Source organism: Anser anser (assembly GCF_964211835.1).
Source record: "Anser anser genome assembly, chromosome: 6".
NCBI lineage: Eukaryota > Metazoa > Chordata > Aves > Anseriformes > Anatidae > Anser > Anser anser.
In genome coordinates, this window is record NC_139726.1 from 30,012,334 (window position 1) to 30,037,126 (window position 24,793).

General features: G+C 43.4%; 1 protein-coding gene across 8 annotated transcripts in view; it reads right to left on the reverse strand.

Moving 5' to 3' along the window:
• Nucleotides 1-9,802: 9,802 nt before the first annotated feature.
• Nucleotides 9,803-24,793, reverse strand: part of TRAF3IP1 (TRAF3 interacting protein 1) — a 45,547-nt gene continuing 30,556 nt past the window's right edge. For 5 of the 8 annotated variants that reach the window (XM_083841150.1, XM_083841146.1, XM_083841147.1 and 2 more), the window contains 5 exons: nt 24,668-24,788; nt 24,483-24,519; nt 23,779-23,855; nt 12,785-13,008; nt 9,803-10,215 (listed from right to left, as the gene is read on the reverse strand). In XM_083841150.1, the coding sequence (XP_083697276.1) occupies nt 10,050-10,215; nt 12,785-13,008; nt 23,779-23,855; nt 24,483-24,519; nt 24,668-24,788 (625 nt within the window). In that variant the 3' untranslated portion in view covers nt 9,803-10,049. Of the gene's footprint in view, nt 10,216-12,784; nt 13,009-21,570; nt 21,651-23,770; nt 23,856-24,482; nt 24,520-24,667; nt 24,789-24,793 lie in introns of those variants that run through there. The other 3 variants (XM_083841151.1, XR_014585865.1, XM_083841152.1) reach the window with 3 other exon arrangements.

The following is a 24,793-nucleotide window of genomic DNA, read 5'->3' on the forward strand; positions in this document are numbered from 1 at the left end:
ACCAGCAGGTATAAAACGCAGCACAATAGAACAGTATTTAGCTGCAAGAGACCCTGGTCTCTCACCCTCCATTTTGGCTCCTAAAGACAAGTATCCTATTAACATGGGCTCTGAGTTTACAGCCCCCAGTCTAACAGAGTTAAACATAAAACCAGCCCTTTCTTGACACTTCTGTGGACGGGAATGAAAAGCTGACACCCAGGGAACACTAAAAGTGGAGGAGAACACCTCTCCTTCCTCCCAAATTACCTGACTGGCACAGGGCTACACGCAAACCACAGCCACTGTGTGGGCCACGCATTCCTCCCGGCTCCAGGGCTGGCCTCTGGCACACGCAGGTCGTCAGCTGCCCAGACCCCATGGGATGCTGAGGCCCCCCAGGGGGCATTTTCTGCTCTCCTCTGCCTTGTCCCACTCCATCTGAGCTTCCCTGCATCCAGGCTGCTCAGAACCAGGCACCACTGGGTGTCACTTGAAAACTAGGTCTCTTGGGGCATCCTCCAACACACCTATCCCTTTGCTCTCTTGTCAGGATCTTCTTGTTTGGACCCAATATCTGTTCATGGAAGGCACAGAGCATTGAGACAGAGAGGCACTCTTACTCAGCTCCCACCCTGCCAGGAGCAACAAGAAGCATGAATAAAACTCTTAGCGTGACTAGAACAAATAAACCTTCCTGCTACATCAAGCTGCACGCCCCGGGAAGGGCTGTGCATCTTCGGCCAAGCTAAATATCATCTATCCTTCCTTGCAGCCCTCTTCTCCCTTCTCCAAGAGTAACGTTCACCGAGGAGAATGGCCTGCAAGAGGTGAGCACAAGAAAGTGACATGTGCAGAGGATGCTAAACAGAGGCCGGGAAGAAAATCCCTCCTGCAAGAACTGAAGGAAACTGAAGGGGAAAATCCAAATGCAGTTGTACAGCAAAACATAACACAACAAGACATCTTGAAAGAAAGATGAGCTCCACATCAGCTGAAAAAGATATTACGGTCCTTTGCTGATACGTAAAGCGGAGCAATTTTTTCCCTTCCTGCTCTCTTTCTCCTTCTCCCAGATTTCCAGTAGACAATGCACAAAGAGCCAGGTGAGTCTGCAGTAATGACAAACCCAAAGAGCTTTGATAGTGCAGGTGTGCACGCTGCTGCACCAAGCACTACGTCGGCCAGGATGGGGTCATGGGCAACCATGAACCAATATGGCTATAAACCCAGAGCAAGAAGAAATGAGGTCTCAACTTGCTCCAGTAAAGGCTAGAGTGATATGCCAGGTGAGAGCTCACTAAGCTCACTCCTGCCTGTAGCTTTAGTTTCCTAAAATAAGAGCCACCATTTCTCAGTATGTCCTGGGACCTTCCAGACACGAGAACCTCTGGGGTGATAAATAAGGTCTTTAGCTATTTCCGCCACTGTTGACACAAAGTTAAAAAGCTCAGCTACAGCAATTATTTTCAGGTCAACATATATGTTAAACCACTTACTTTTACAAGCATTTTGTTCCAGTTGCCCAAACTTACAGGCATTACTATCCATGCAAACGAAGGCCAGGAGAAAAAAAGAGTTCATCACGGCTTTTTTATATTCACTATTTCTTGTCAGTCTGTTTACCTTCACCTTTCTCCCCATGATACAAATTCTGTATGTTTTTATTTAACCATTCGAGTGCTTTGTTGACACTGTCTGTCGTGTCATCAGACCTACTCGACTCCAATGCCATTTATCTGATGTCCATTCATCAGACTTGCAAGACACTTCCCATTGTTGGTGGAGTCATTCTTTGTTCTCTGCACCCTCAGACATTGTTGTAACTGAGAACTATTAAAACAGCTTTTGTTTCTTTCCCATTGCTGCTTACAAGGAGAACTACATCGTGGTGATGCATTACTGGGGTGGTCGGTGGAATAATTTGGGTGCTGTAGAGAGGAGTATCTCAGTCTCTCTCTTCCTGCTACCTCTCCAGAAAAAAAAAATATATATATATATATATTATATATATATAGTTTAAGGGTGTTTGTCTGTCTTTAGGAGGATGTGATGAGAAAGCCCAGCATGCCTGCTCACTCACAATCTGTCAGAGTCACTTCTGGTTCCTACCTGCCTGTTCCTGTGCTCCAGGCACTGATGCTGACCCAGGACCTACCTCGGGTTGATTCCAGTTTCCAGCTTTGTAACGTGCACTGCAAGTACCACCGAAATTATTTGAATTGGACAGAAAGACTTCCTTTTTCTCTAGGTTAAAGCCAGAGCAGCTTGGAGCCTCCTGCTCAAACCAACTGCTTCTTATCCAAACAACTCCTCCTTCCCAGACAGCTCTGCACTACGCTGTGTATCCCCAGCTCCTCCCAAGCACAGCCGACGCTTGGTCTCCAGCATCAGCAGACACTGTTCCAAAAAAGCAGAGAAACCTGAAAGTACAGAAGAAATTAAGCACCTCTAATCCAATGTAAAGCTGTTAGCCAGAAAACAGTCCCTGTGGCTAGGCTGCCAGCCCAGGAGTTGAGAGATACTGTGCAGCTCCTTCACGCTGCTTGCCTGTACCATTTCCCATCCATTTCCTTCTAGACCGAGTCAGTCTTCCGAAACAAAAAGAGCTCTGTTAAAATATGCCTTTTCCATTAAATCAGTACAAGTCCTTTCGGTTTGTATCTCGGTCATCTGGAACTGGCTCTTCTGGCCTTTTTGGGGAGGGAGCCTTTCACACAAAAGCAATTACACCAGATGGAAAGCAAGGGTCTTTCCCTTCCAGAGCAACGCAGCATGAGACCTTGCTAGATGTGGTTCAGCAGGAGACCGAGAAAGCAGGTTCTGGTATACCTGGGCACACAGACTGTATCTGGCATTTTTCACAGGAAAACAACATTCCTCATGCGTCTCAGGCTTTTGGGTTGCATCAGTTATTTCAGGTATTTAAGTAGATTGTACAGATTCTCTTCTTTTTGTTATTAGCATTGTTGACCTTTAGGAAACCTCGCAGTAAAGATGGGCATATGAGCCTGCTGAGCTGGACTCATCTATTCTTCCATTTGTTACCTACACAGCATCCTCTTGGGATGCCTGGCCCTGTCCCTCTGCAAAGCAAGCACAACTGGAAGTATTTACAGTGCAGAAAGGGCCAGGAATCACAGGGGAAAAAAAAAAAGTTTTAAAAAGAGGTGAGAGAAATAAATAAATAGCCATTTCCACTACTTTTCTTTAAAAGAAATTTCCACTTTTTCAAAAGCTGAAAAAAAGATTTAAAATCCAGCAGAAAGGAGACTTTTCTTTGTTATGAGACTTTTCAATGTGTGGAGACACCAGTTTTCCTTGGAGAAGGTGACCCATGTGCAGAACATGTCTGTTTTCTCTCCTGCTTCAAGGAAAAGGCTGTCACCATCCGTGTACGGGGGCTGCTTTTCCTGTAAAGCCGAAGACAGCTTTTCCACAAGCACCTTCGGTTCCTCCACCTTATCCAGTGCAAGGCAGTGAGACTAAAGTAACGCAGCACACACAGTAACCATCCTTAATGACTGGATGCATTTTTAGAAGTTGCCCTGTTTCACAACCCTAAACGTAAACCTAACAGTAACACTAAGCCTAACCCTGATTAGAACCCTAAAAAACACATACGGTGCCAGTTTCTCCCATCAAGAAGTGTTCCCAACAGAAGCCTTTGGGTACACCTGAACTCCCTCTGGAAGCCCTTACGCAACCCCACACACAACAGGACTCTGCGCCTTCTCTCTTTCCAAACAACCCTAAACACACCTTTCATTTTGTCCCTCAGTCCATTTCCCATTTGGGGGAAAAGTACCAGGCCAGGCAATGGCTGGGCACCCTCTTCCTATGTGTCCTGGGTGTCCCTGGTGCTGCACCTGGATAGAATGCCTCGAGCACACCTGCCACCAAGCAGAGACACCACAACAGGATCTGAGGCTTTCTAGGATTCATTTAATCTGGCCTCACGTGCCTCCTAGCCGATCCATTTAGATCTTGCCATGTTGATTCTCAAACTTTTGGCTAATGGGGGAGGTGAGCCCCATCCCAGTCCCTGCTCTTATCGGTTTTCCCCTCGGTGCAGTAACAAGATACGAGTAGGATGAAAGGAGGAAGATGCCCTGTGTCACCTCTCGCCTCTGAGAAAAATAAACGGCCCTACTACTGCTGTTACCCAGTGCCATAAATCTTCCTGGTTCTGCTGAAGTCCTGAGATGGGCAAGGATTCCCCAGAGGTCACATCTGGGCAAATACACCGGGATTGGGAGCAGAAAGCTCCCCTGCATCGACCTACACCATGAGACTGAATGATCCCAAAAGAAGAAGCCTTCTGGGTTCTTCCCCCGAACAGGGAGAATCCTGTTCTGAGCCCCTCAATCCAAATAGACGTCAAAAAGGGGAAACAGCCTGGGAGGGAGAACCCCACCTTGCAGGGCCAAACACATGCTCCTCGCATGTCTGAACACACACTTTGCTGCGTGTACAAAACCAAGAGACTCAGTGGCCCGAAATAGCACCTGAGCACACAAGTGACCTGTGAAAGCAGCCAACAAAATCAGTTTTCAGCCCGTTCCCGGGCACACAACAAAGTCGAGTCTGTGGGACCCAGCGCAACATAAAGTAACGCTAACCCATGCAACCTCTGCTTCACAAGTCGTAAATCTGGAGTGGAATTTCTCTCTCTTTTCTTCTTGGTAAGCGTTTCCCTTCTGTGGCTGTCAGACGCAATTCGAGGCCGGGCTGCCATCATCACAGGTTGGGATTTGGGCAGAAGGGGGGGGGAGCCGATCCTTTTTTCATCACATTAAATTAAACTATAAACCATGCCTTTTAATTCCTTCTAATTAACTTTCTCACTGGAAAACGGAAATATTATATTGTAATATTTTCTCACAAAACACGTCAGGAAGCATTTTGGAAGGGGCATGCCTCAGCCCTGCAGGCAGCTCCCCGGGGCACGGTGGGACACGCCGGGGGTTCGGGGCTGAAGCTCTCCATGCCTGGCAGCTCCGTGGTCCATCACACGTACGTTCGGACTCTGGGATAAGCACAAATTCAGCTTAATCTCTCTGCAGCCATCTAGCCCAGCCCCTCGGACTGCACCAGCAGAGAGGGATGCGTTCCCCAAAGCCCTCAAAACTGCCACGCAGCCCTGCAGCTGCTGGGCTCCACACAGCGTTTGTCTTGCCCTTTGCTTCTGCAACTGCAGCAGCAATGTCAGCGGTGGTTGCTTCCTCAGAGGATGGATCCAAGGCGTGTCAGGGAAAAAAAAAAAAAGAAGAAAAAAATCACAGGCACTTTTTCATTTTTAAAGTGAAGCTGCTTGGGAGCCCATTTTCAATTAGCTTTCAATGGGCTGCATCCCCTAAATCATGTAGGGGCTGGCTGGCTTACAAATGCCCAGTTTTTCCTCTACAGACACAGGATACCAGAGCTTTGCAGTCCTAAAGCATTTAAAAGTAATTGGCATTTTCCCCCTTATGTTCCAAGATGTGCTCAAGAGAAGTAACCCAAGAGGTGAGAGACTGTCTTTGAGGCCTCTAAACTATTCCGACTTCATGAAGGAAGAAACCCAATACAGCAAATTGCAGCGAGGAGACAGACGAAAGCAAGGGCATGCTCCGAAAGCAGCAACAACGTGTCCCGCTCTCGGTCCTCCCGGCTTAGCAAGCACTGCCAAGACTCTGTGCCAGAAGGAGTTTCCATCTGGGCTTCAGATCTCCGACAGCACAGCACCTCAGCGCTGCTGAGCCAAGTCAGAGGCAGCTAGAGCCAGATCAGGCACCGGGTCAAGGGAAGAGAGGAACCCAGACCTGACTCAGGGACATGTGCTCCTCAACTGCTGGAGATGGGATGTCCTGCCGTACACACGTGTGACCAGGAATTTCGTATTTCTAAGCAAACAATAATAATAGTAATGGCGTTCCTTTTTAGGTAGCATGCAGCCTGGAGCCCCACGTCAGAAGAGACAAACCCCAGAGCACGTCCCTCCAAGCCTGAAACTCAAGCACTCCAGTGCCACCTCTGGCAAGAGCTGCTCGTTTGCAAACCTGTTAATTCCACACCTACATACCTCCAAGCAGGACAAAGTGCCATCAGGGCACAAACAAGACTGAGTTCTGTCCCTGAGCAAGCTGATTGAAGCGGAGAAGCTGTCTCCATTTGGAGGGTACCATTGGGGACTGAGAATTTGGGGGATAAGGGGTGCACAGAGCCTGCTACACAGAGCATCTGCCTTCACGATGGGTGAAAAACCCTGCAGATAGCCTCCACTAGATGGGAAGAGACCTGATCTGATAGCTAAGGTGCAGGGTTTAAGACTGAAGGACTCCTAACTTATGGGTAGGTGTGAGAAATCTCGAAAGTTCAGACACCAGTGACCCCACCTGCAGCTCTGGGCCTCAGCACCAGCAGGACGTGGGGCTGTGGGAGCGGGGCCAGAGGAGGCCACGAGGATGGCCAGAGGCTGGAGCACCTCTCCTACAGAGCCAGGCTGAGGGAGCTGGGGGGGTCAGCCCGGGGAGGAGAAGGCTCCGGGGACACCTTGTAGCGGCCTTTCAGTGCTTAAAGGGGATACAGGAGAGCTGGGGAGGGACCCATTTTCAGGGGGTGTGGTGACAGGACAAGGGGTAGTAATTTTAAAGTAAAAGGGGGTAGATTTAGAGTAGGTTTGTGGAAGAAATTCTTCTCTGTGAGGGCAGTGAGGCCCCAGCCCAGGCTGCCCCGAGGAGCTGTGGGTGCCCCATCCCTGGCAGTGCCCAAGGCCAGGCTGGATGGGGCCTGCTCTGCTTGTGGGTGGCACTGGGGGGGCTTTAAGGTCCCCTCCAAACCAAAGCTTTCTGTGCTTCTGTGAACAGCTCTATCTTAGCTTTTTTGCCCAATGCTACTGTTACAGACAATGCAGAGAACTGGGCATTTCTAGGGAGCCTTATGTTGTTTTACCTCAGCCTGCCATGAGGTGAATTGAAGAATTTTCAAGAAATATACCGAATCTAGTAGGCCAGCATGTTTGGACTCAGGACGCCTGTCACTGGTGACTCCGGTGTTGAGGAGGGGACCAGCTGAGCAGGGGACCTCCACCACCACAGCTTGACCCCCCTGGGGTTTCAGGGTCCTTGCCTCAGCTCTGGCCGACCCCATTTCACACACCTCAGCCCTTCAGGCCTCCCTTCCCCTTCACTGTTGAACACATACCTGATCCTCTTCCATCACCGCCCCCGGGAACGGCCTTTGATGCCCTCAGATGGAGGACATCCAGTGCCCACATTAGCTGCAATCCCCCACCTCAGCTCGCCCAGTTTTACCCCTCCTGGCCTCCTCTGTCCCCGAGTCCCACTGACCTGGGAAGGTCCCATCCCTCTGGACCCCCGGTATCCCTTGCTGGCTAGGCAGCTGCGTTTCAGGGTCCTGCAAACAGCTGTACCTTTTTCAGCCAAGAAACACTCCCTGACCCTAGACCAGAGGGGTTGGCAGCCACCTCCCGACCTGCAGAAGAGGGAGGAATGTCAGGCACGTCGTGAAACACAAGGCCTGCTTCCCAGAACTGTCAGGCTCCATTAGCTCTAAAGGGGGCTGACAATGTAAGGGTTTTAAACCCCAAACCACTGCTCTAAGCGAGCTCTCCCTTGCTAACGAACCACCCACAAGCTGAAATGCAGGCTCAAGGCACAGGCACTGCGATATGCGCAAGAGCCACAGGCAGCCGCGCAGACACAGGCGCTGCTCTGTCCGCTCCCCCAGAGGCTCTTTTCCCCTTCACAAGGCACAGATGTTTATTTGCTTTTCGCAGTGCTGCATCCTCAACCTGCCTTTAAAACTGGAACAGGGCTCAGCTCATTGGCACTAGCTTCGTTCCACCGTACTGGAAAAAAAAACAGATCTAGACAAAGAGCAAGCTACGACTGAAGGAGAGGAGACGCGTTATTAAGCCCTAACACTAAGGGATTCCTGTTTGAAGTGATATCTGATGCAGAAAGCAAGCAGCGGTCTAGGGACACCAACCAATGCATTATTACTGCTTATTATCTCTGCCAGCCAGGGGCTGGGATCCTCTCTGACGGCAGCAGCATGGAGAACAAAAAGGTGTCTTTGGTCCAGACAGCTTCTTCCTCCCTCCCTTTCTCTTGCCTCGTGAATTTTACACTTATAGTCCCCACCGGGGATGTATCTGGGCTGACGGTGAGGCTGGGCAGGATTCCCACCTCCCTCTTCATTAAGGGAAAATGCCTGCATAAAGATGCCATGAGCCATCCCTGAGGTCTCCCAGAAGACGTGGCAAGCAAGGTACCGTATCAGTGCCTCTCACCCCATATTCACATGGGCACTAGGCTTTCCACCCCATTCCAGGGGACAGTCACATCTAATACAAGGACAGATGAGTGCAAGGCTCACATGACCACACAAAGAGCATGCAGCATCCTTCAGAACGGGGAGAGAAGGAGAGCAGGCCTAGAGAAGGGAACTTCATGAAACGCAGCGACTGAGGGAAAGGAAAAGTCATGATTTAAACCCTGCTTGACCCAGAGAAGAGCTGAAATCACTTTGTGTCCCTGGAGAGTATCTGAAACACCCTGTTAACGGGTAAAAACAGGTCTTCTTTTCTCTCTTCTTTCACAAACCCCTGCTTCCTCTCCACCCCCACCAAAATCCTGTGCAGCAAAGCATCCTGCCCTTATGGTGACCAAAGCTAGAATGCAACTCCTAGATGCAATGTACTGTTGATTCTTTTGAGCTCAGAAAATGAATCACTTTACACCAACAAAATATTGAATATCTGTCACACTCCCAAATTCTGGGGTAAACTACCTTTAGGCCTAACCCTAGATCACTACACAGCAAAGAAAATAAAAAAAGTATCTTCAACACTTATTAATTATAACAAACACACAAAACCCTTTAAAACATCCATATTTGCATGTTAAATACTCACGCTATCTGGTGATTATCCTTTTGGTAGACTTTTTTGAGGTCCGGATACCAGACGGGAAAAAAAAAAAAAAGGAAAGAAAAAAAAAAACAGAAACAGATTTGCCAACCAAAGAAGAAAGAAGAGAGGACACTGCCACTTCATAAATAATCCAAACAACATGGGAGTAGATGTACTCGCACGTTATAAAAATCTTGAGAGAATAGCCTTGCATAGGACTAAAGCCTCCTGTGCTCAGTGCAGTGTCATATAGTTGTGTCTATGCTAACACGCTTTGCAGATTTAGTAAAGCTGGACTCTAACGTGCAGTACACTCAAGAGGTCATTAAGAAAACAGTACAGACATCTGCAGCTAACTAAAAAAATCAGTGGAATTATTCACATACAAAAAGTTACGGGAACATGCATTTGGGAGGAAACAGGTACTTAAATTAATCCTTTCCAAATGAACATATGCAATAAAAATGGAATTAACACCTGTGCAGATAAAATACTTCTGCTCCCTTACATGGTGATGCTTGTATTGCATTTTCAGTCCTTCCTAATAAGACTCCCGATAGCTCTGGAAACATGACATCATCTCTGTAATGATGCTAAGAACTGCAAGTTACACAAGGCTTTGCTTCTTGATCTTGGGGGACTTTTTATAGCTAACTTTGCAAGAGCTGTAAATGACGAACAGGATTCAGGAACATTCTGACCTGCAGAAATTTGGAACATTTTTCTTTAAAAAGGGGCAAAAAAAGCATCTCATGCCCATTTTTCACAACTGCGTGTCCAAAAGTAACCTCAGTGGATACGAAGGAAGGAAGGGGATGCATGGAGAACTGGCTCAGAAACTCTGCTCAACAGCTCTCAGAGGGAAAGAGGGCGGTGAAGACCTGTTAAGTAACAGCAGTACACATCTAAATAAACAAGTTATTTTAATAACTCTGCAACTTGAGCATTCAAGAGAATATAATTTTATCCTGGATAATATCAACATCTGAAGATCAATGTAATAATGGGATTTTATATAATTTTTAGGCTTCTGGTCCATAACCATTTTACATCTAAGCAGGGCATATCTTAACTTTTCTCCACTATTTTGTTTTTTATTTGGTAGGAATGTCAGTCAGTCCCAAGGCTTTTGTTTGTTTTTTTTTTTCCTTCTTCACCTTCTTGAAGACAAGTTTATGCTGAGAACCATCCTCCGTATTTTTTCCTCGTTTTTTAAAATATTAGCTTTTACAGCACAGATCTTGTCTTGCTGGTCTTTAATCAACTGTTCCAGTTCAGCCAGTTCAGCTTTTAGTGGTTCTACAGCACTGTCTGTGATGCTGAAAGAGACACAGAGAGCATAATGTTATTGGAAACATTACGCTGCTTCAGGTTACTTAAGCCTCCAAGAACGTACATTCAATACTTGAAAGTTTGCAAAAAATTCAAGTTGTGCCCACCCTTCCTGAACGAAAGTTCAGAATAAGAAGCACAAAGGCAAAGCTAACAACATGGACAGAGAAGAATATTGTTCAGGAAAGATCACCCGCAATTCAAAGTGAACAGTATCATCTTGGTAACGTAGCTTTTCTGCTGTAATCTCCGTGCTTTGCAGTTATTTCACCCCACCTTACACGTGTGTCAAGCACTGCTTTCATTTTACCCAGCCAAGAGCTGCAACCACCTGGCCCAGGGACAAAGGAGCTTGACTCTGCAGGACAGAACACAGCAGGAACACCCACCTTTTACTGGGGCCCCTGTTTGTTACCATGGTGTACGTGGTGACAGCCATCCCTCCGGGCCTCGCCACAAGAGTTTAAAGGAGAGAAGCACATTGCAGAGCAACAAATTCAACTGCTGGGGAGGTTGCTGGCTTGCTACCAGCTATTTCCTACAAGAAACCAGCAGGCCAGCAGCAAGACACCAGTGGCTGCCAGCAGCACCAAGTTACAGAAGGTAAACATCTGATAACAGGCAAGGTACATGAAAACTGACCCACCACTAGCTGCTGACAAGGGCAGGCAATCCTACACTAATAGGAAATATAATAAAAGGGAATTATATGCTAATAAACCACAAGCACAATGACAAATCTTAAGCGAATGGGGCTGTTTGGCTTTAAAAGCAATGTGCCCCTTTCTGTGATGCTTAGCTGATCTACAGGAATGCTTAACAGCCTAGGAATCAACGGACTGAACCAGCCCGCTGTCATTCTGAATTACCCAGTCACTTTAAGGACTCATTAGCTAAAGTCTGCATCTCATAATCATTTAGTTTTCTCCTCCTTTCTACACCATCAGCATAAATCACAGAAAAAAATCACTAGAAATTGCACTAACATTCCCCCAATGGAATCCTTCAATTGTCTTTCACAGAAGCAAAAAAAAACAAAGACGCATCCAAATTCCACTGCATATGGGAAGCATTGTCTTCTTCATGTCTGATACTGGGTAATTCTTCATGAAGGATTTGACATGCCATAGCACTGCGCTGATCTGATTAGGATTCAATACTGATCTTCATGAAGTGCTGCAATTTGCTGCGGCAGTCCTAGCTTGTGAAATGGAGCTGAGTGGCCCTGCTGAAGAGATGCTACCCTGCATGAAACAGCTGTCCATCGTAAATTTTGGGTCAATATCAACCTGAAAACAAAGTCAAGGGGCCAGTTCCTTCCTCCCTCTCCTTTGGCATCGATATGAAGGTGACAGCTTTGTCCAAGGTACAATCTGCCAGGGAACTTAGGGGGCAGAAAAAGCCAGTTAAGCACACCTGGAAACTATGCTGGGAAACCAACTGAAGCATAGATGACTTCTTTGGCCACAGTGGACCCACTGAGTGAGCATGTGCTTGGAAAATTGTGCAAGATTTGCTCCCTATCCCTAGCTCTGGTTTGAGCTGTCTGGCAAAGGGAAGTGGGTTGATGCCTCAGTTTCTCCAACAGAAAAATAAAGTCAAATGCCATTTCCTTTCTCTTTGCAGAGGTGGTGCATTCCGAGGCCAACCACAGTTTAAAACTCTGCCAAGGTTTCTGGATAGAAGGTGCTATGTAAGTGCAAGGAATTAACATCATTACACTTTATATGTGAACCAAAGCCCTAATTCCCACCCCAGCCCATGGACTAAGCCAGCAGCTGTAAAACTTCCAACATTTAACACATTGCTACTTACCAAGATGGGGCTTAGCTAAGAATACCATTCAGAGGCATACTTGCTTCTACAGGAATTAAGCATATCGATTCAGGGAAGAGCAAATTTATCTACTCTCATTATGAATCCAAGAAGATAAAATTGATCATAAATACCTAAGATCATTTTTAAGATCAGAGGACACACAGTTGGAATGGTAGTTCTGTTTCCAAGGAGAATAAAAAGATATATCAGTCAGGCAAGTAAGGCCAAGAAACTCTTTCTAGGCTTGACCTCCTTGACTCTATCAGGCATGCCACCTTTCCTCTCCTTGCTTTCTGATGTTGTTTTTAGACCATACACAGACAATCACCACTGTTATTACCACGACTTCAGAATACAATCTTTGATGGCACACAGAAAGCAGTTTGTGATTTGGGAAGCTGATGCTTTTCCCAGTTCACAACCCAGCTTGTCTACCAAAGTATTCCCCCCGTTGCTCCTTAAATATTCGTGAAGGAAAAAAAGCAAAACATTAAGCCCTCTCATCTCACATAAATGTCTGCATCTCTGCTGTCATGTACATCGTGTGAAATTGAGCTGAAAAGGCCTTCAGACTTTAACACTTCAAAAACCAATTTGGACTGCAAAAAAAAAAAATTCCCCAAACCACAAAAGTGACTGATGACAAATTCGCTTTTACAAGCAAGTAAAACTCTCCCTTCTCCTAGAAACAGACATCTGTCTTGAGAGATAAATCAAACTTTCCCTGACCACACTGACCTTTGCTCTTTCTGCAGAGCTTCTGCATGCTGTCTGTTCTCATGCCGCCACATCTGCAGCTCGTTCTTCATGGCATCCATGTCTTCCTGAATGTAATCCATGATCCTGCCAAGTGTAAGGGCACTCCGGCACAGTGTCTGAATAGAGACCTGAAACTTCTCGATTTCTTTGGCTACCAGGTCTCTCTCTTTCTTCCTAGCTGCTTCTGATACAAAAGGCTTCTCCTAACAAAAAGGAATGAATACGGAGGAAAGCATCAAAATTAGGAAAAACGTTTGTTGTACACAAAGTATCGAATGATGAAGGCTTTAGAGACCACTAACTGAAGTATCTGGAGAAATTTTTATGACAGTTTGCAATGAAAGGGAAGAAATGAAGCAATAGTCTAGAAACAGATGAGCAGAAAGTCTACCATATCCAAGTCTCGCTGCTAGGAAGAGCTGCTACAAAACTCTGCAATAACATCAGCAATATTAAATTGCTTTCGGGTCAGAAAGCACACAAAATTAAAATTAGTATTTGATCCCATAAATGACCTCACTGATGTTCTCAACATGATCTTTCCCAGAGCAGTGGGGAGGGCGGTGTTGGGGGAGACCTCCTTCTCATTCGGTCATGTTTGACTGAATACCTTCAACTCAACATATTTCTATGTTAAAAGGCAAGCTTCTGGGGCTTACCGCGGCATCATTACACAGAATCTCTCAACATACACGTAATGCTGAACAACACGTTAGTGATCTGCTGCCGCCACTGGCTGCCAACAACTTCTCTCTGTAAATCACACATCCATCTGTCCGTCCATCCATCCATCCGTCCATCCATCCATCCTCCCCCTGCACGCTGGGGGGCTGCCCAGCACAAGACCTTCGTGGATTGATGTTCACTCAATACTACCACAAGTCACAACACAACCACACCAAAAAAAGTTCACGTTCAACTCCAGAGGACAATGATCATGACTTCTGAAAGGCAGTGTTTTTGGAGAAGCAGAAGCGTCCCTGCTCACGATGACAGGGTACTGCACCACAAACATTCGCTGGACCTGCTCAAGGCAGTGTTTTGGGAGGTGTACTGGATGCTCAAGAGTACAGCCACCTTGCAGCGCATAGTTTAGTTCTCCAAATCACTCCCTTCAGCATGCTTCTCTCTTTCCACCGGCTGTATCTGGAGTTCCAGCTCCTAATGCTGGTCCTAATAATAGCACCGCGTGCTGCACAGCTGAAATAGATGGTGGTTATTCCCTTCCTTGTAGTTCTGTTAACAGTGTTTGTAAAGTCATGCCGGCTGCAGATGTGGCCTCAATAAACTGCACTACTCAAAAATAATTTGGTCTTGTGCACGCTTCCCTCGTGTGCAGCCAGCGGACTCTCTGTGGTCAGTCTCTGAAGCCTCACTGCAAGTTAAATACAGGGAAAGCGCGTGCTAAAACGGCAGTCACAAAGAGCAAAATGATGCCCTAAAAAGAGCAAAATGATGCCACATTACAAACACTTTATTCCAGGAAAGCCCTCCCTGAAAACAACAATCACCATGGAAGAAAAGTCCACTGTTTTTCACCCTATAAGAAAAACAGCCAAATTTCTCTTTCTTTCCCAGAGCCCTAAATGTCTAAATTCCCAAACCGAGTTTTTCTTTTAGACACGCAAAGCTTTAAGTAAAGTTTATTTAAAGTAAATTCAGTCATTTAATGCATGCCGGAAAACGAGAAAGGTCTTTCTTTACCACCCCAAACACAGGATCAACCCGTTACGAAGCAGAGGTCCTCGCGGCTATATAAACACAGGGGTGGCAGCGTGCTGCTCCCTTGCAGGGACACGATATCTACCACGCTGTCCCCTCCTGCCCTCCTACCCAATTGGCCTGTCTTCCTGTGCGAGCTGTGGGCTGTTTGTTCAGCTGTGTTTGGAGGCAGCAGGGACTACTGCCAAGCACATTTCAGCAGCCCTTGGCTTACTGATGAACTCAGATATATATATTTTAGAAAAATACTTCTAAAGATTTGAAGGCTGAGATTTACTTGCGTCTGATGCTTGTGTTTTACCACACACACGGCACATGAAAACTGTGGGACTTCTGAGTTTACTGTGATTTTATAACGTTAAAGTTGTTTAATTAGCAACTGGGCTGAAGTGACAAATGCTGGTGAACTCGTGACCTTCGCTTCCTAAGTCAATTCATGAGTGCTGGCCAAACTGTTAAAAATAACACTCATCTTAATTCCTTCTCACTCGACCTGTACCTCTGTCACAGAAGCAGGTGTTTCATTATGCTACATCACATAAAACACTTTATTCAGATACTTTCTGGAGGCATCCATGTGTTTGCTATCCTTTACAACGCAAAGATGAAAGCACTGCTTTTTGACCCATTTCATCCCCCGAGAGCTGGTGAGCACCCGTGTTCAGAGCACAGCTGCTCAGGCTCGAGAAGATATTCTCCCCTGGGTCTCCTCCTTGGCAAACCTTGGAGCACCACTGCCAATGGCATCCCCATCAACTTCGTTGGGTTTCCTTCCCTGTAGGCTCTGCAGCTCCCCAGAGAAGAGAGCTTTTGCCCAGGTGTCCCTGAAGGCACCAGTCACAGGACACAGTCCTGCATGCCAGCCATTTTCTACGGCTCAGCATCTATCCGAGGTTGACAAAAGTTTCTTTTCCAGAGGTATTTTTCTCCCTGCTAACTTGCTGGACCTCATAAAGACAGTGCAGATCTGTTCATATGTCACAGCACATCAGATCCTATGCTCTCTATCCTATCTTGTTTTATTCCAGGCAAGTTCTTGCTGCGTGCTGTGCTCCACCGAAGCCATATACAAGGCTTAATCCATGGTACCAGAGTTTCCACATGTAACTGGGAGGTTATCTATAAGCAAAATCACCTTCAGTTCAATAATGGAGCAAGGCTGTATCGTAATCAACAGCTTCACAGGAAAAAGTCCTGCTGCCTTACTTTTCCTCCTAAGTGCACCAAACCACCACCACTTTCTTCTGCCTGCATTGTAAAAATCCATAGCCAGGAGGTAAGGAATTTGTTTCAAATACAATTATCTCAAAAGCAAGAAAACTCAGTCAGTCCATTATCCAAGGATACATCTGTGTGTGTGTGTGTGTGTGTGTGGTAAAAATGAAGTATTCTTCGTGTTTTATTTTCCAAGTTCAATGTTTTACATTTTTTTAGAGCTGCATGACCTCCCTGATGCCTACACACTCCAAGCAGCCACACCTCTCAACTCCAGCAAACGTGGTATGAAAATGAAAAATAAAAAATGAATGAAGATCCCACAATTTAGTAAATGAGCAAAGCAGAATCGTATATTTTTAAGCATGGATCCAGCTAACAATTTGAAATATTCCATACTAAAACACACAGCTGATCTAAAAGCTCGAGTGGAAATAAAATACAGTGGAATATTTTCCATTAATCACGAAGATGCCCTTAAAGTGTATTAGAAAATATTTAAAAATAATTTTAGTGTCCCTGTAACTTCAGTACATTTTATGTAGTTCAATTCTTCAAAACCAATATAAAAAGAAAAAAATATTATCCCATCAAAAGTAATTTCAAGTAATGAAATATAAAAACATTACAAATCTATTAAATACTAATCAGACTTTAAAATGTACATCAACAGGACTGTTAGAAGCTCAGTGTCTTCAATACACAAAACTGCGCGATACAAGTGGTATAAGAGCATATGAGCTTTTTAGTGTATCCTTCTTTAAAAGAGAAGCACTTAAATTTCAAGCTCCCAAGACAGATTTCCCAACACCTGAAGGCACAGTCCTTCCTTGAGTTAAAAAATAACAATCAATCCTTTCTTTCTTTCCGCTCACACTTCCACTCCAAGATGCCACATTACATTTCCTGCAGTCCACAGAAAGCTGAGCTCAGGGCACAGAATTATTATCACGGAGAGGTACTCAAGCTTCACCAGCTATTGCTGATTATAAGCAACTAAGGAAAAAAAAAAAAATACAACCACCAAACTGTCTGTTCTCAGTTTCATAGGTACAGCTATGGGTTAAAGTCTGCATGGGTCACTCTTAAATTACTAAGAATTATGGCAGATGGTTTATTACAACAAGCAACGTGGGTGGTAAGAGTCCTGAATGCCACCTTTGCTCATTCTGCACAAACATGTAACAGGATATATTCATTTTTAAGAAAAATGCCAGAATCAGAATTGTTCCAGTCTATTTAATTAGGTCATACACCTCAATGAACTCTCCTTTCACAAAAGCCCAAGAATCAATAAATTATCCTCATATAAAAGACTGTATCACTTCTGTAGGCCCAACATGCTTCCTTTCCTTCGTGTTTTTCATAAGGCACCAAGATAAATGTTTATTTTGGATTCCTGGGAAAAAGTCTGCCTTTCCCATTACCTCAATCCGAACAGAACACAACGTGGACTCAAATGCAGGGACCTAAGAAATTAAAAAGCAGAAATTTTCTTTTTAATCAATACAGGGGAAATTATCAACAGGGTTCCAGAAACCACCAGAATTTACCTGTGTTTAATTTACCCTCATTAAAGCAATTAGTATAAATATTATAGTGTGCACAGCTCCATAAAAAGGATCATTCACAAGACATCCATTTCCAATATCCATACTGTTGAGGGCATTTGAAATGTCTAATGTCTACTAAGTTAAAGAGGTGGCATGATTTTTTCCCCCCAGTGTTTTTGAAAGTTCATTTCTAGAAACAGGATTTGATTGCTTTTATATAGCTTCTTCTTTGTTTCCACTTTTAAAATTAACAGTTTTTAAATATGAAACAAATTAGAGCAAACATCCATCAAACAGCTAATAGTTTCTACAGCCCCTTTTAACTATTGTGTTATGTCCCATTATGGAAACAGACCCAAGTAATCATAGTTTTATTGAGCAGTACCATTTCCCTCCTAGCTCTTTCTACGGCTAGGACAGGACAGAAACTTCATTTTGGACAAGTAATTTTGATACATTCAATGCAAAAACAACAACGTGGGCTTTTTTATTGTACAAAATATTTTTTGATCATAAAGGGTGTTTTCTTTTCCTGGTTTTTACAGAGTCTGCATTTTAAGTAGATTGTAACTATCCACTAGGGATCACCATAAGAAACTCTTTCACAGAAACAGAGGGGAAAACGGTAATGTTAAATCACTTCAAATGAACAGGATGCTTTTTCTGCATATGCCAGGTACTGAGTTCAGTAGCAGGCCAAGGCAGAGACATGATGTTCTTTGCTGCTAGACTCACCAGAGTTAGGCTGACCTCTTTCACACTTGGAAGACACCAAAAGACAAAAAAAAAAAAAAAAAAGGGTTGCTCTTTTTAGGGCAGGGAGCTGGGGATTCCACACACACACACCCTTTAGTTCACATTTGACACCTCTAAAAAAGAGCTGGAATTTTCAGACCTAGGTAAACATCCCACCTCAGCCCCCTGAGCCAGCTTGCCTTCTTTCCCGTTAACTCTGTGCTGTGGAGAATAAAACCTCACGTATTGGGTGCAATATTCAGCATGCTAAGCAGAATCCTGTGAGCCTGACCACGCACACACACCACGGGACAACTCTAGCAGTAATTAATGAGAGCAGATAGTATTAACTCAACTGTAATGGCATATTGGGTGCCAGTCCTGCCCCACTTTCCTTTTCTTCCTACACTGCTGAAACTGTGGGTCCACGACCTCCTTTTCTCTTGAAACAGCAGCCCGTTTCCTGTCCAGAAGGAATTTGCAGTCCTCATGCTCCTTGTGTAAACCAACTGCTTCCACACCAGTCTATGCCCCAGGAGAATATCCTAGCCAGATCAGTTGATAAGCTTCTTGAAATACACAAAAATCGCCCGCACTGTCTCCTACACCACGCTATTACTACACCACTGATACGCTGCATCCTTTCCTGGGGATGGAAACCACAGCTGCCTTGCTGCACTTTTGTACATAACTTTCTGTTTAACATATCCATCTGCTGTCTCATGTTGTATTTATATTATATCCACAGGAGAGAACATTTGTGTTTTTGTGTGCAAAGGCCACAGCAAAGGAGCCATGACACAAAGAATATCACAAGAGTGACAAAAATCCCATTCCTGCGTTCACAGCTTGTAACACAATTACTTGAGGGCCACATTTCTTTTCTGAGAGTTGTTACTTCTATAACAAGGACACTCAAGCATAAACTCATCCAATTCAAGCTCCTACGATGCCTGTCCATAACTAGACTGCTGGGTAGAGCTCTTATTTTTGAGGAACTGCATGCTTTCACCAAAAATTTCTCACGGCACCTTTGTTTCTATCACTGTGTGAACATCACATCATCATGGCTGTCAGACAACGGTGAAAGCCCTTCTGCATGTAATGCCAATTAAATTCCCCTGTCGGCATTTCTCATGACATATAAACTGGCAGGATGCTAAGAAGCTGTGGTCTTCAACGGTGAACCCCTTCAAAACACCGAAATGGTGGGACACATGAATACATATGGTTAACATGTCACACTGCTAATTGCGTTGACTGGAGGAGACGCACAACGCTGCCCAGCTGATGGATTAATGTAAAAACCAATGTCCTGAAGAACTTTAAACAAACGGAATCAGCAATGATTCTGTTTGTTCTAATCTTAGAAGAATCTACTTAATTTACAACATCTGTAATTAAGGTTAATATTGTCCAGGTGCTAAGCTATTTTAATATCACTTGTTCTCAGCACAAACCTCAAAGCTGCTTCTTTTCTGAAGCCTATGAACTGCATTTGGTAGTGTAAAGATGGGAATTCTGTGATGCCCACTTGCTTAAACTATTTAATAACCTGCCTATATTTTCCACACATCAAATAAATGAAGTGGAATACAAAAGGTACCATCTGTTTCTTTCTCTGTTTAACATAAGAGGATTACATTCTAAACAAATACATTTAGGAATTCTTTTTAGGAATTTGTTAGGCTGAACACAGCTAATCAAGGCAGCAAAAATCTTGTGTATTTCCAGAATGACCTCTTTGTTTGACCTGAAAATCGTGTATATTATTTTAAGTTTCTGCACATGCAAAATCTATGTGATGAAAGTCCCCCTCTTTTTTTTTTTTTCTTTTTTTTTCTCCCTCTTCACTTTCTTTATTAAAACTTCTTAAAGAGCAAACGTATGTTTGGGAAACTCAGCACAACGAAGGTTTCAAATGAATGTTTTTAACACAAATAAATTCTCTTCTGCAATCAGCAGTTAGAAGCAAAGGTGTGAAACATGCCCAAGAGTCCATGAGCGCTACATTTTGATTAAGTATCAATTCAGCAGCTTCACCTAATTTCTAATTGACTAATCCACAATAAATCAGGTAGATCCACTGATCAGTTGATTGCTGAATACTGGACTTTATAAAGCACCAGCTAAAGGATCCAGTGCTCAGAATACAGATATGTCCTCTTCTCCCTTCATTTTCTCAACTGGCAGAAAAACAAGGTTTTAAAGACTAATGAATATAACTGGAAAAATATTTCATTTATTCTATATGTATTGAATAGTTTAACAAAACCGTGGAAGATAAACATTCTTACTGACAGACACGAGGATAACCTTCAGCTATAATTTCCCAAAGCAAGTATTCTTTATAATTTTCACTGGAATTTAGTTACCTTACTCCAAAATGCAGAAGTAGAATCACATTTTACTCTTCCATGCATAATACATTTTGGAATACTGTTGCATACTGATGTAGAAGATATTTCTTCTGGAGAGTTTGATGGAAAACAAATTAAATAAAAGAGCTGACAGTCTGGGGAGAAATGGTCAAATCTCAGACTGATACTGTTCCCAGCAGACTGCAGAGCTAGACCTGGCACAGAACATACGGCTATTTAACACAACACGCTGGCCAGAGTTCGCTGACCCGTTCTCACAGTCCCAGCAACTTAACGGCACTTGGTTCCACTTGCCTGCCTGGAGCACTTGGCAGGAATAAACCACTTGAAACTCTTCTTTCTTTTTAATTACTTTTGCTGCCTCTCCCCGAAGAGATTCCACAGACCAGTAACTATCCTTCTCAAAACCGCTGGTCTGCACTCTTACAGGAATAACTCCTGTCGCTGTCTTCTTGGGATCTCAGGAACGTCTAGGTCACGCATAAGCGTGCCAGACCCCTACCTGCTACACACTGCATATCTGGCCCCTGAAAGACTCCTAGAGACAACAGCACGTTGGAAATGTATTTTTTTTACATTTACTTTCTCCTGCATCACAGCATCTCTATCCTCCAAAATAAATCCCCAGAACTCAGTATTCTCTCCAGCTCATGTTTTCTGAGCTATATCTGTCAAGTCCCAGGCACCAGCTCTGAGCATTTTTAATCACCTTGTGCACTGATTTTCCCTCTGCTGTCAGGAAAACTATGCTTCTCCTCTCTCGATCATGACAACTTCTCGACATAATTTGAAAAGCAGTAGCAGCAAAGAAACCTAACGCAGCAGCAGCCAGCTGCTTGGATATGAGATCAGATAATATTCCAGGAGCTTAGTGCTGTATGTTGCACGTGATAGACCAGGAAGTCAGCAGTTTTTTTTTTCCAGAATTAGTCGTCCATTATCAATGCTGCTAACACAGATCAGTGCTTCAAAAAATGCAACAAAAGACAAACAAGGACTGAATGAATGTTTAGAGACTGAAACTAGGCAATGGGACTAAACAATGATTGTACGTGGACACAATTGTCCACGTGCATTTAAAAAAATCTAAGGGGTTAACAGTGAGTCATTTTAGTTAATAAAAAAAGGGAAAAAAGAGAAAAAAGTTTAGTACAATCACCAGAGGAAGCTTCCCGAGCATGAAATCCATGAGGTTTTGTAAATCCTCCCCATTGTCCCTTTCTAGGTCCAGTGCTCAACCTGACAGGACACAATACAGAACAATACAGCCTTCAGTACAATTCTGTAGTGGCAGGAAAAATCATGAAATCAACTACTATTGCCGTCCCTAAACTTAGTCTGGAGATTGGTGATTGAACAGCACCACCTAGTTATATAACCAGGAACAGGAACAGCTGTATCTCGTGTTCTCACAAGTGCCAGCTCAACATACACTCCAGTAATGAGCTTTAGAGCTACTGCATAAACACAGCAATATCACCTTTAAACCCTTCTTTTCTCCAAACAGCTATATAAAGACAGAACTTACTCAGCAGGCAAGTTTTCACATCAGACATTCATTAGAAATAGCCAATAGCACTTAAATGATCAGTACATCGGCAATATAAGCTGCATGTTTATAATAAATGGTACATAATTCAGCAATTTAGACGAAGCTGTATCCATTCATAATGGATTATGACTGGGAGAACCAAAGGTGTTTAGAAATAATTAATTTTCTTCTTTAATCTCAGATCTTGCAAGAAAGGGATTTTTTTTTTAATCAGCCGGGCAGGCCTGGATCTCAGACAGCCTCAAACTTCAGATAGGAAGATACTTCCCACAGCTCTGATCTACCTCCCTATTTTTCTCAGTGTTGGGGATGGCATGAAAAAGGCTGGTCTGTGTGACAGCACAACCTACCATCACTAAACAAGAAAGATAGAGACACTCCCATATGCTAAGAGAACTGTTGATTTTAGCCTCCCAAAACTGCAACCCTAAAAAGTTATGGCTGTGTCACTTCTGCTGCAGATTGCTAGAAGCAATTATGAAGTCATACAAGTTCTAGATAAAAATATATTTTTAAACAGCCTACTGTCTACCCCAGTTTTAGTCCCTCAGGGACTTTTTTTTTTCCAGCTGTGCATTTTACTCATTGACAAATAACTACATTTGATAAAGTGAAAAGAGGCAGTGAAGCGGTCAAAAAGTCACTTCAAAAAGTCACTACTGATTTCGGAGAACTATTTGAAAGAGCTTGATACTCAGCACTGTGAAAAGTTTAACTCCTGAGGTCTGAGTCATGGCATCTTATCAAACTGCAGCATGCCAAATCATGGATCATTCCCCCCAAAAAAAGAATATGGTTGGTAAAAAAAGACAATACTGAATTAACATTAAAAGAGATGTGCAATTGGAGATATAAGAGTTCTTTGAAAGTATTTGTCTTTCCAAAACGTGGTGTATCTGTCTGTATTTTTATAACAGCATTCTGAACTGCACTCCTCAGTGTCTTCCTCATCAGCACAACAAACTACCTCATTGATTTAAAAACTTGCCAAAGGGTCAATGGACCAAAAAAGTCAATCTAAAAATGCCCCACCTTTTGCTCCTTCTTGCAACATGAGCTTTGCAAGGCTGAAAGAGCAAAAGCTTTCCAGTTGTGACAAGAAGACATTAAAATCTTAGTGTTTCAACCATTTGCTTTTTTTTTTTTTTTTAACCACTGCTAGACCTTTTCTAGATCCTTTTTAAGCTGTCAACCCCCTTCCCCACCAAGGGAAAAAAAAAAAAAAAACATCATAAAAGCCATACACCCCTACTTCTTTTCCTTTCCCAACTGCTGGCTGGGGAAATAAAATAAAATCACTTCATAGATTCAGAGTGTAACGTTGGGGTATGCTAGATGTTACTAGGGTAACATCCAGTGATATGAAAACACTCTATATGGTTAACTGCACCAGAGGTCTTATTTTTTTAGGCAATGATAACAGTTGTTGGGCAACAGGACACTGTTCTTCATATGTCTAGAGGACAATTAAGATTGAAATAATAATGCTGCAGCTGTACAAATGTAAAGTATGTCCTACTACATCTAGGGCAAGGCTGAAATCAGCAGACTTTGTTCTGGAAAAAGAACAGGCTAAAGGCTACCTGAAAAAGTTTTGAATTTTATTCAGCATTTCAGTGCACATAAAAAGTCAAGCTGAAAAAGAAAGAGCACAACGCAGAGAATGTAAAGGACTGATGGAGGAAAACAGTAAGTGTTAACACGTGAGGGAGGAAAGTTTAATCAAAAATAGAAAAAAAATCAGTAAGGGAGAGAAAAAGGTCACTATTACAATACTTAATATTCACGATTCTTTGAAGGCCATTACCATCTTACCCTCTCTGTTGCCTTCGATGATTTTGGTGATGATTCATAATCTTTCTTTGTTTCTAAGATTCTTTTTACAAGTCCACCTGGTGAAAATCAGTACATTTCTCAGCATTGGTTGACACTATAATATTATCCAGAATATTCAGACAACAACATTAAAACCAACACAAACAGCATTCTGTTATATTTTTTAATTACAGAGACAAAAGGTATTTTTTGATCTATTTTCTCCAATATCTTTTTATACACACACACGTATGCATATACATATACCTTTGCTAGGAATTTTTTGATACAGATAAGTATGTCTGCCTAAATTGCATCCAATGTAACCATAATGGATCAAAGCCTCTGAATCACAGATCTGAGGTCACGAGAAAGCACAAATATTTTTAAGAACCAGTATATCTATTTTTCTAGAAGCTTTTCTGTAACCTGCATTCAACAACCAATCCCATTCTCCTATCTCAGAGAGGTGTATATAGCGAAACTGCATTTGACATCACCTGTAAATCCTGCTGCTCAACTAAACAAGGTGGTATTTGATAAGTATTTCCTGGTTTTCTTGCAGAAGTTGCAAGCTCCTGTCCCTTCAAGAAGTTATCTTGCTGCTGTATTCAGCATATTAAGTGCTCAGCACTTGGTTTAAACTTGTGGTTTTATTCTATACATATATGTATACAAATATATATAAAAGCAAACAAACATACCATGCTTTTCATCCTCGACCAGATCCACTTCTGGCTCCTACACATGCAGGAAGAAAGCTTTAGTTGCAAAAAGCTGACATTGGTATAGCATACAACTAGTCAAAGAAACATTTAGCTAGATGCTACTTAAAAAAAGAAAGCTACAAAATGTGGAAAAAGGAGCTATAATTGCAACATTAACAGACCATTTCCATCTCTGGTATTTCAGGCACTGGCGGGGCTGCCTCCACCACAAACTGGTCATCATCATCATTAGAAATCTGCTGGTCTGTGATAACATTTGGGACTGTTTTACCACTACCACTCCTGGA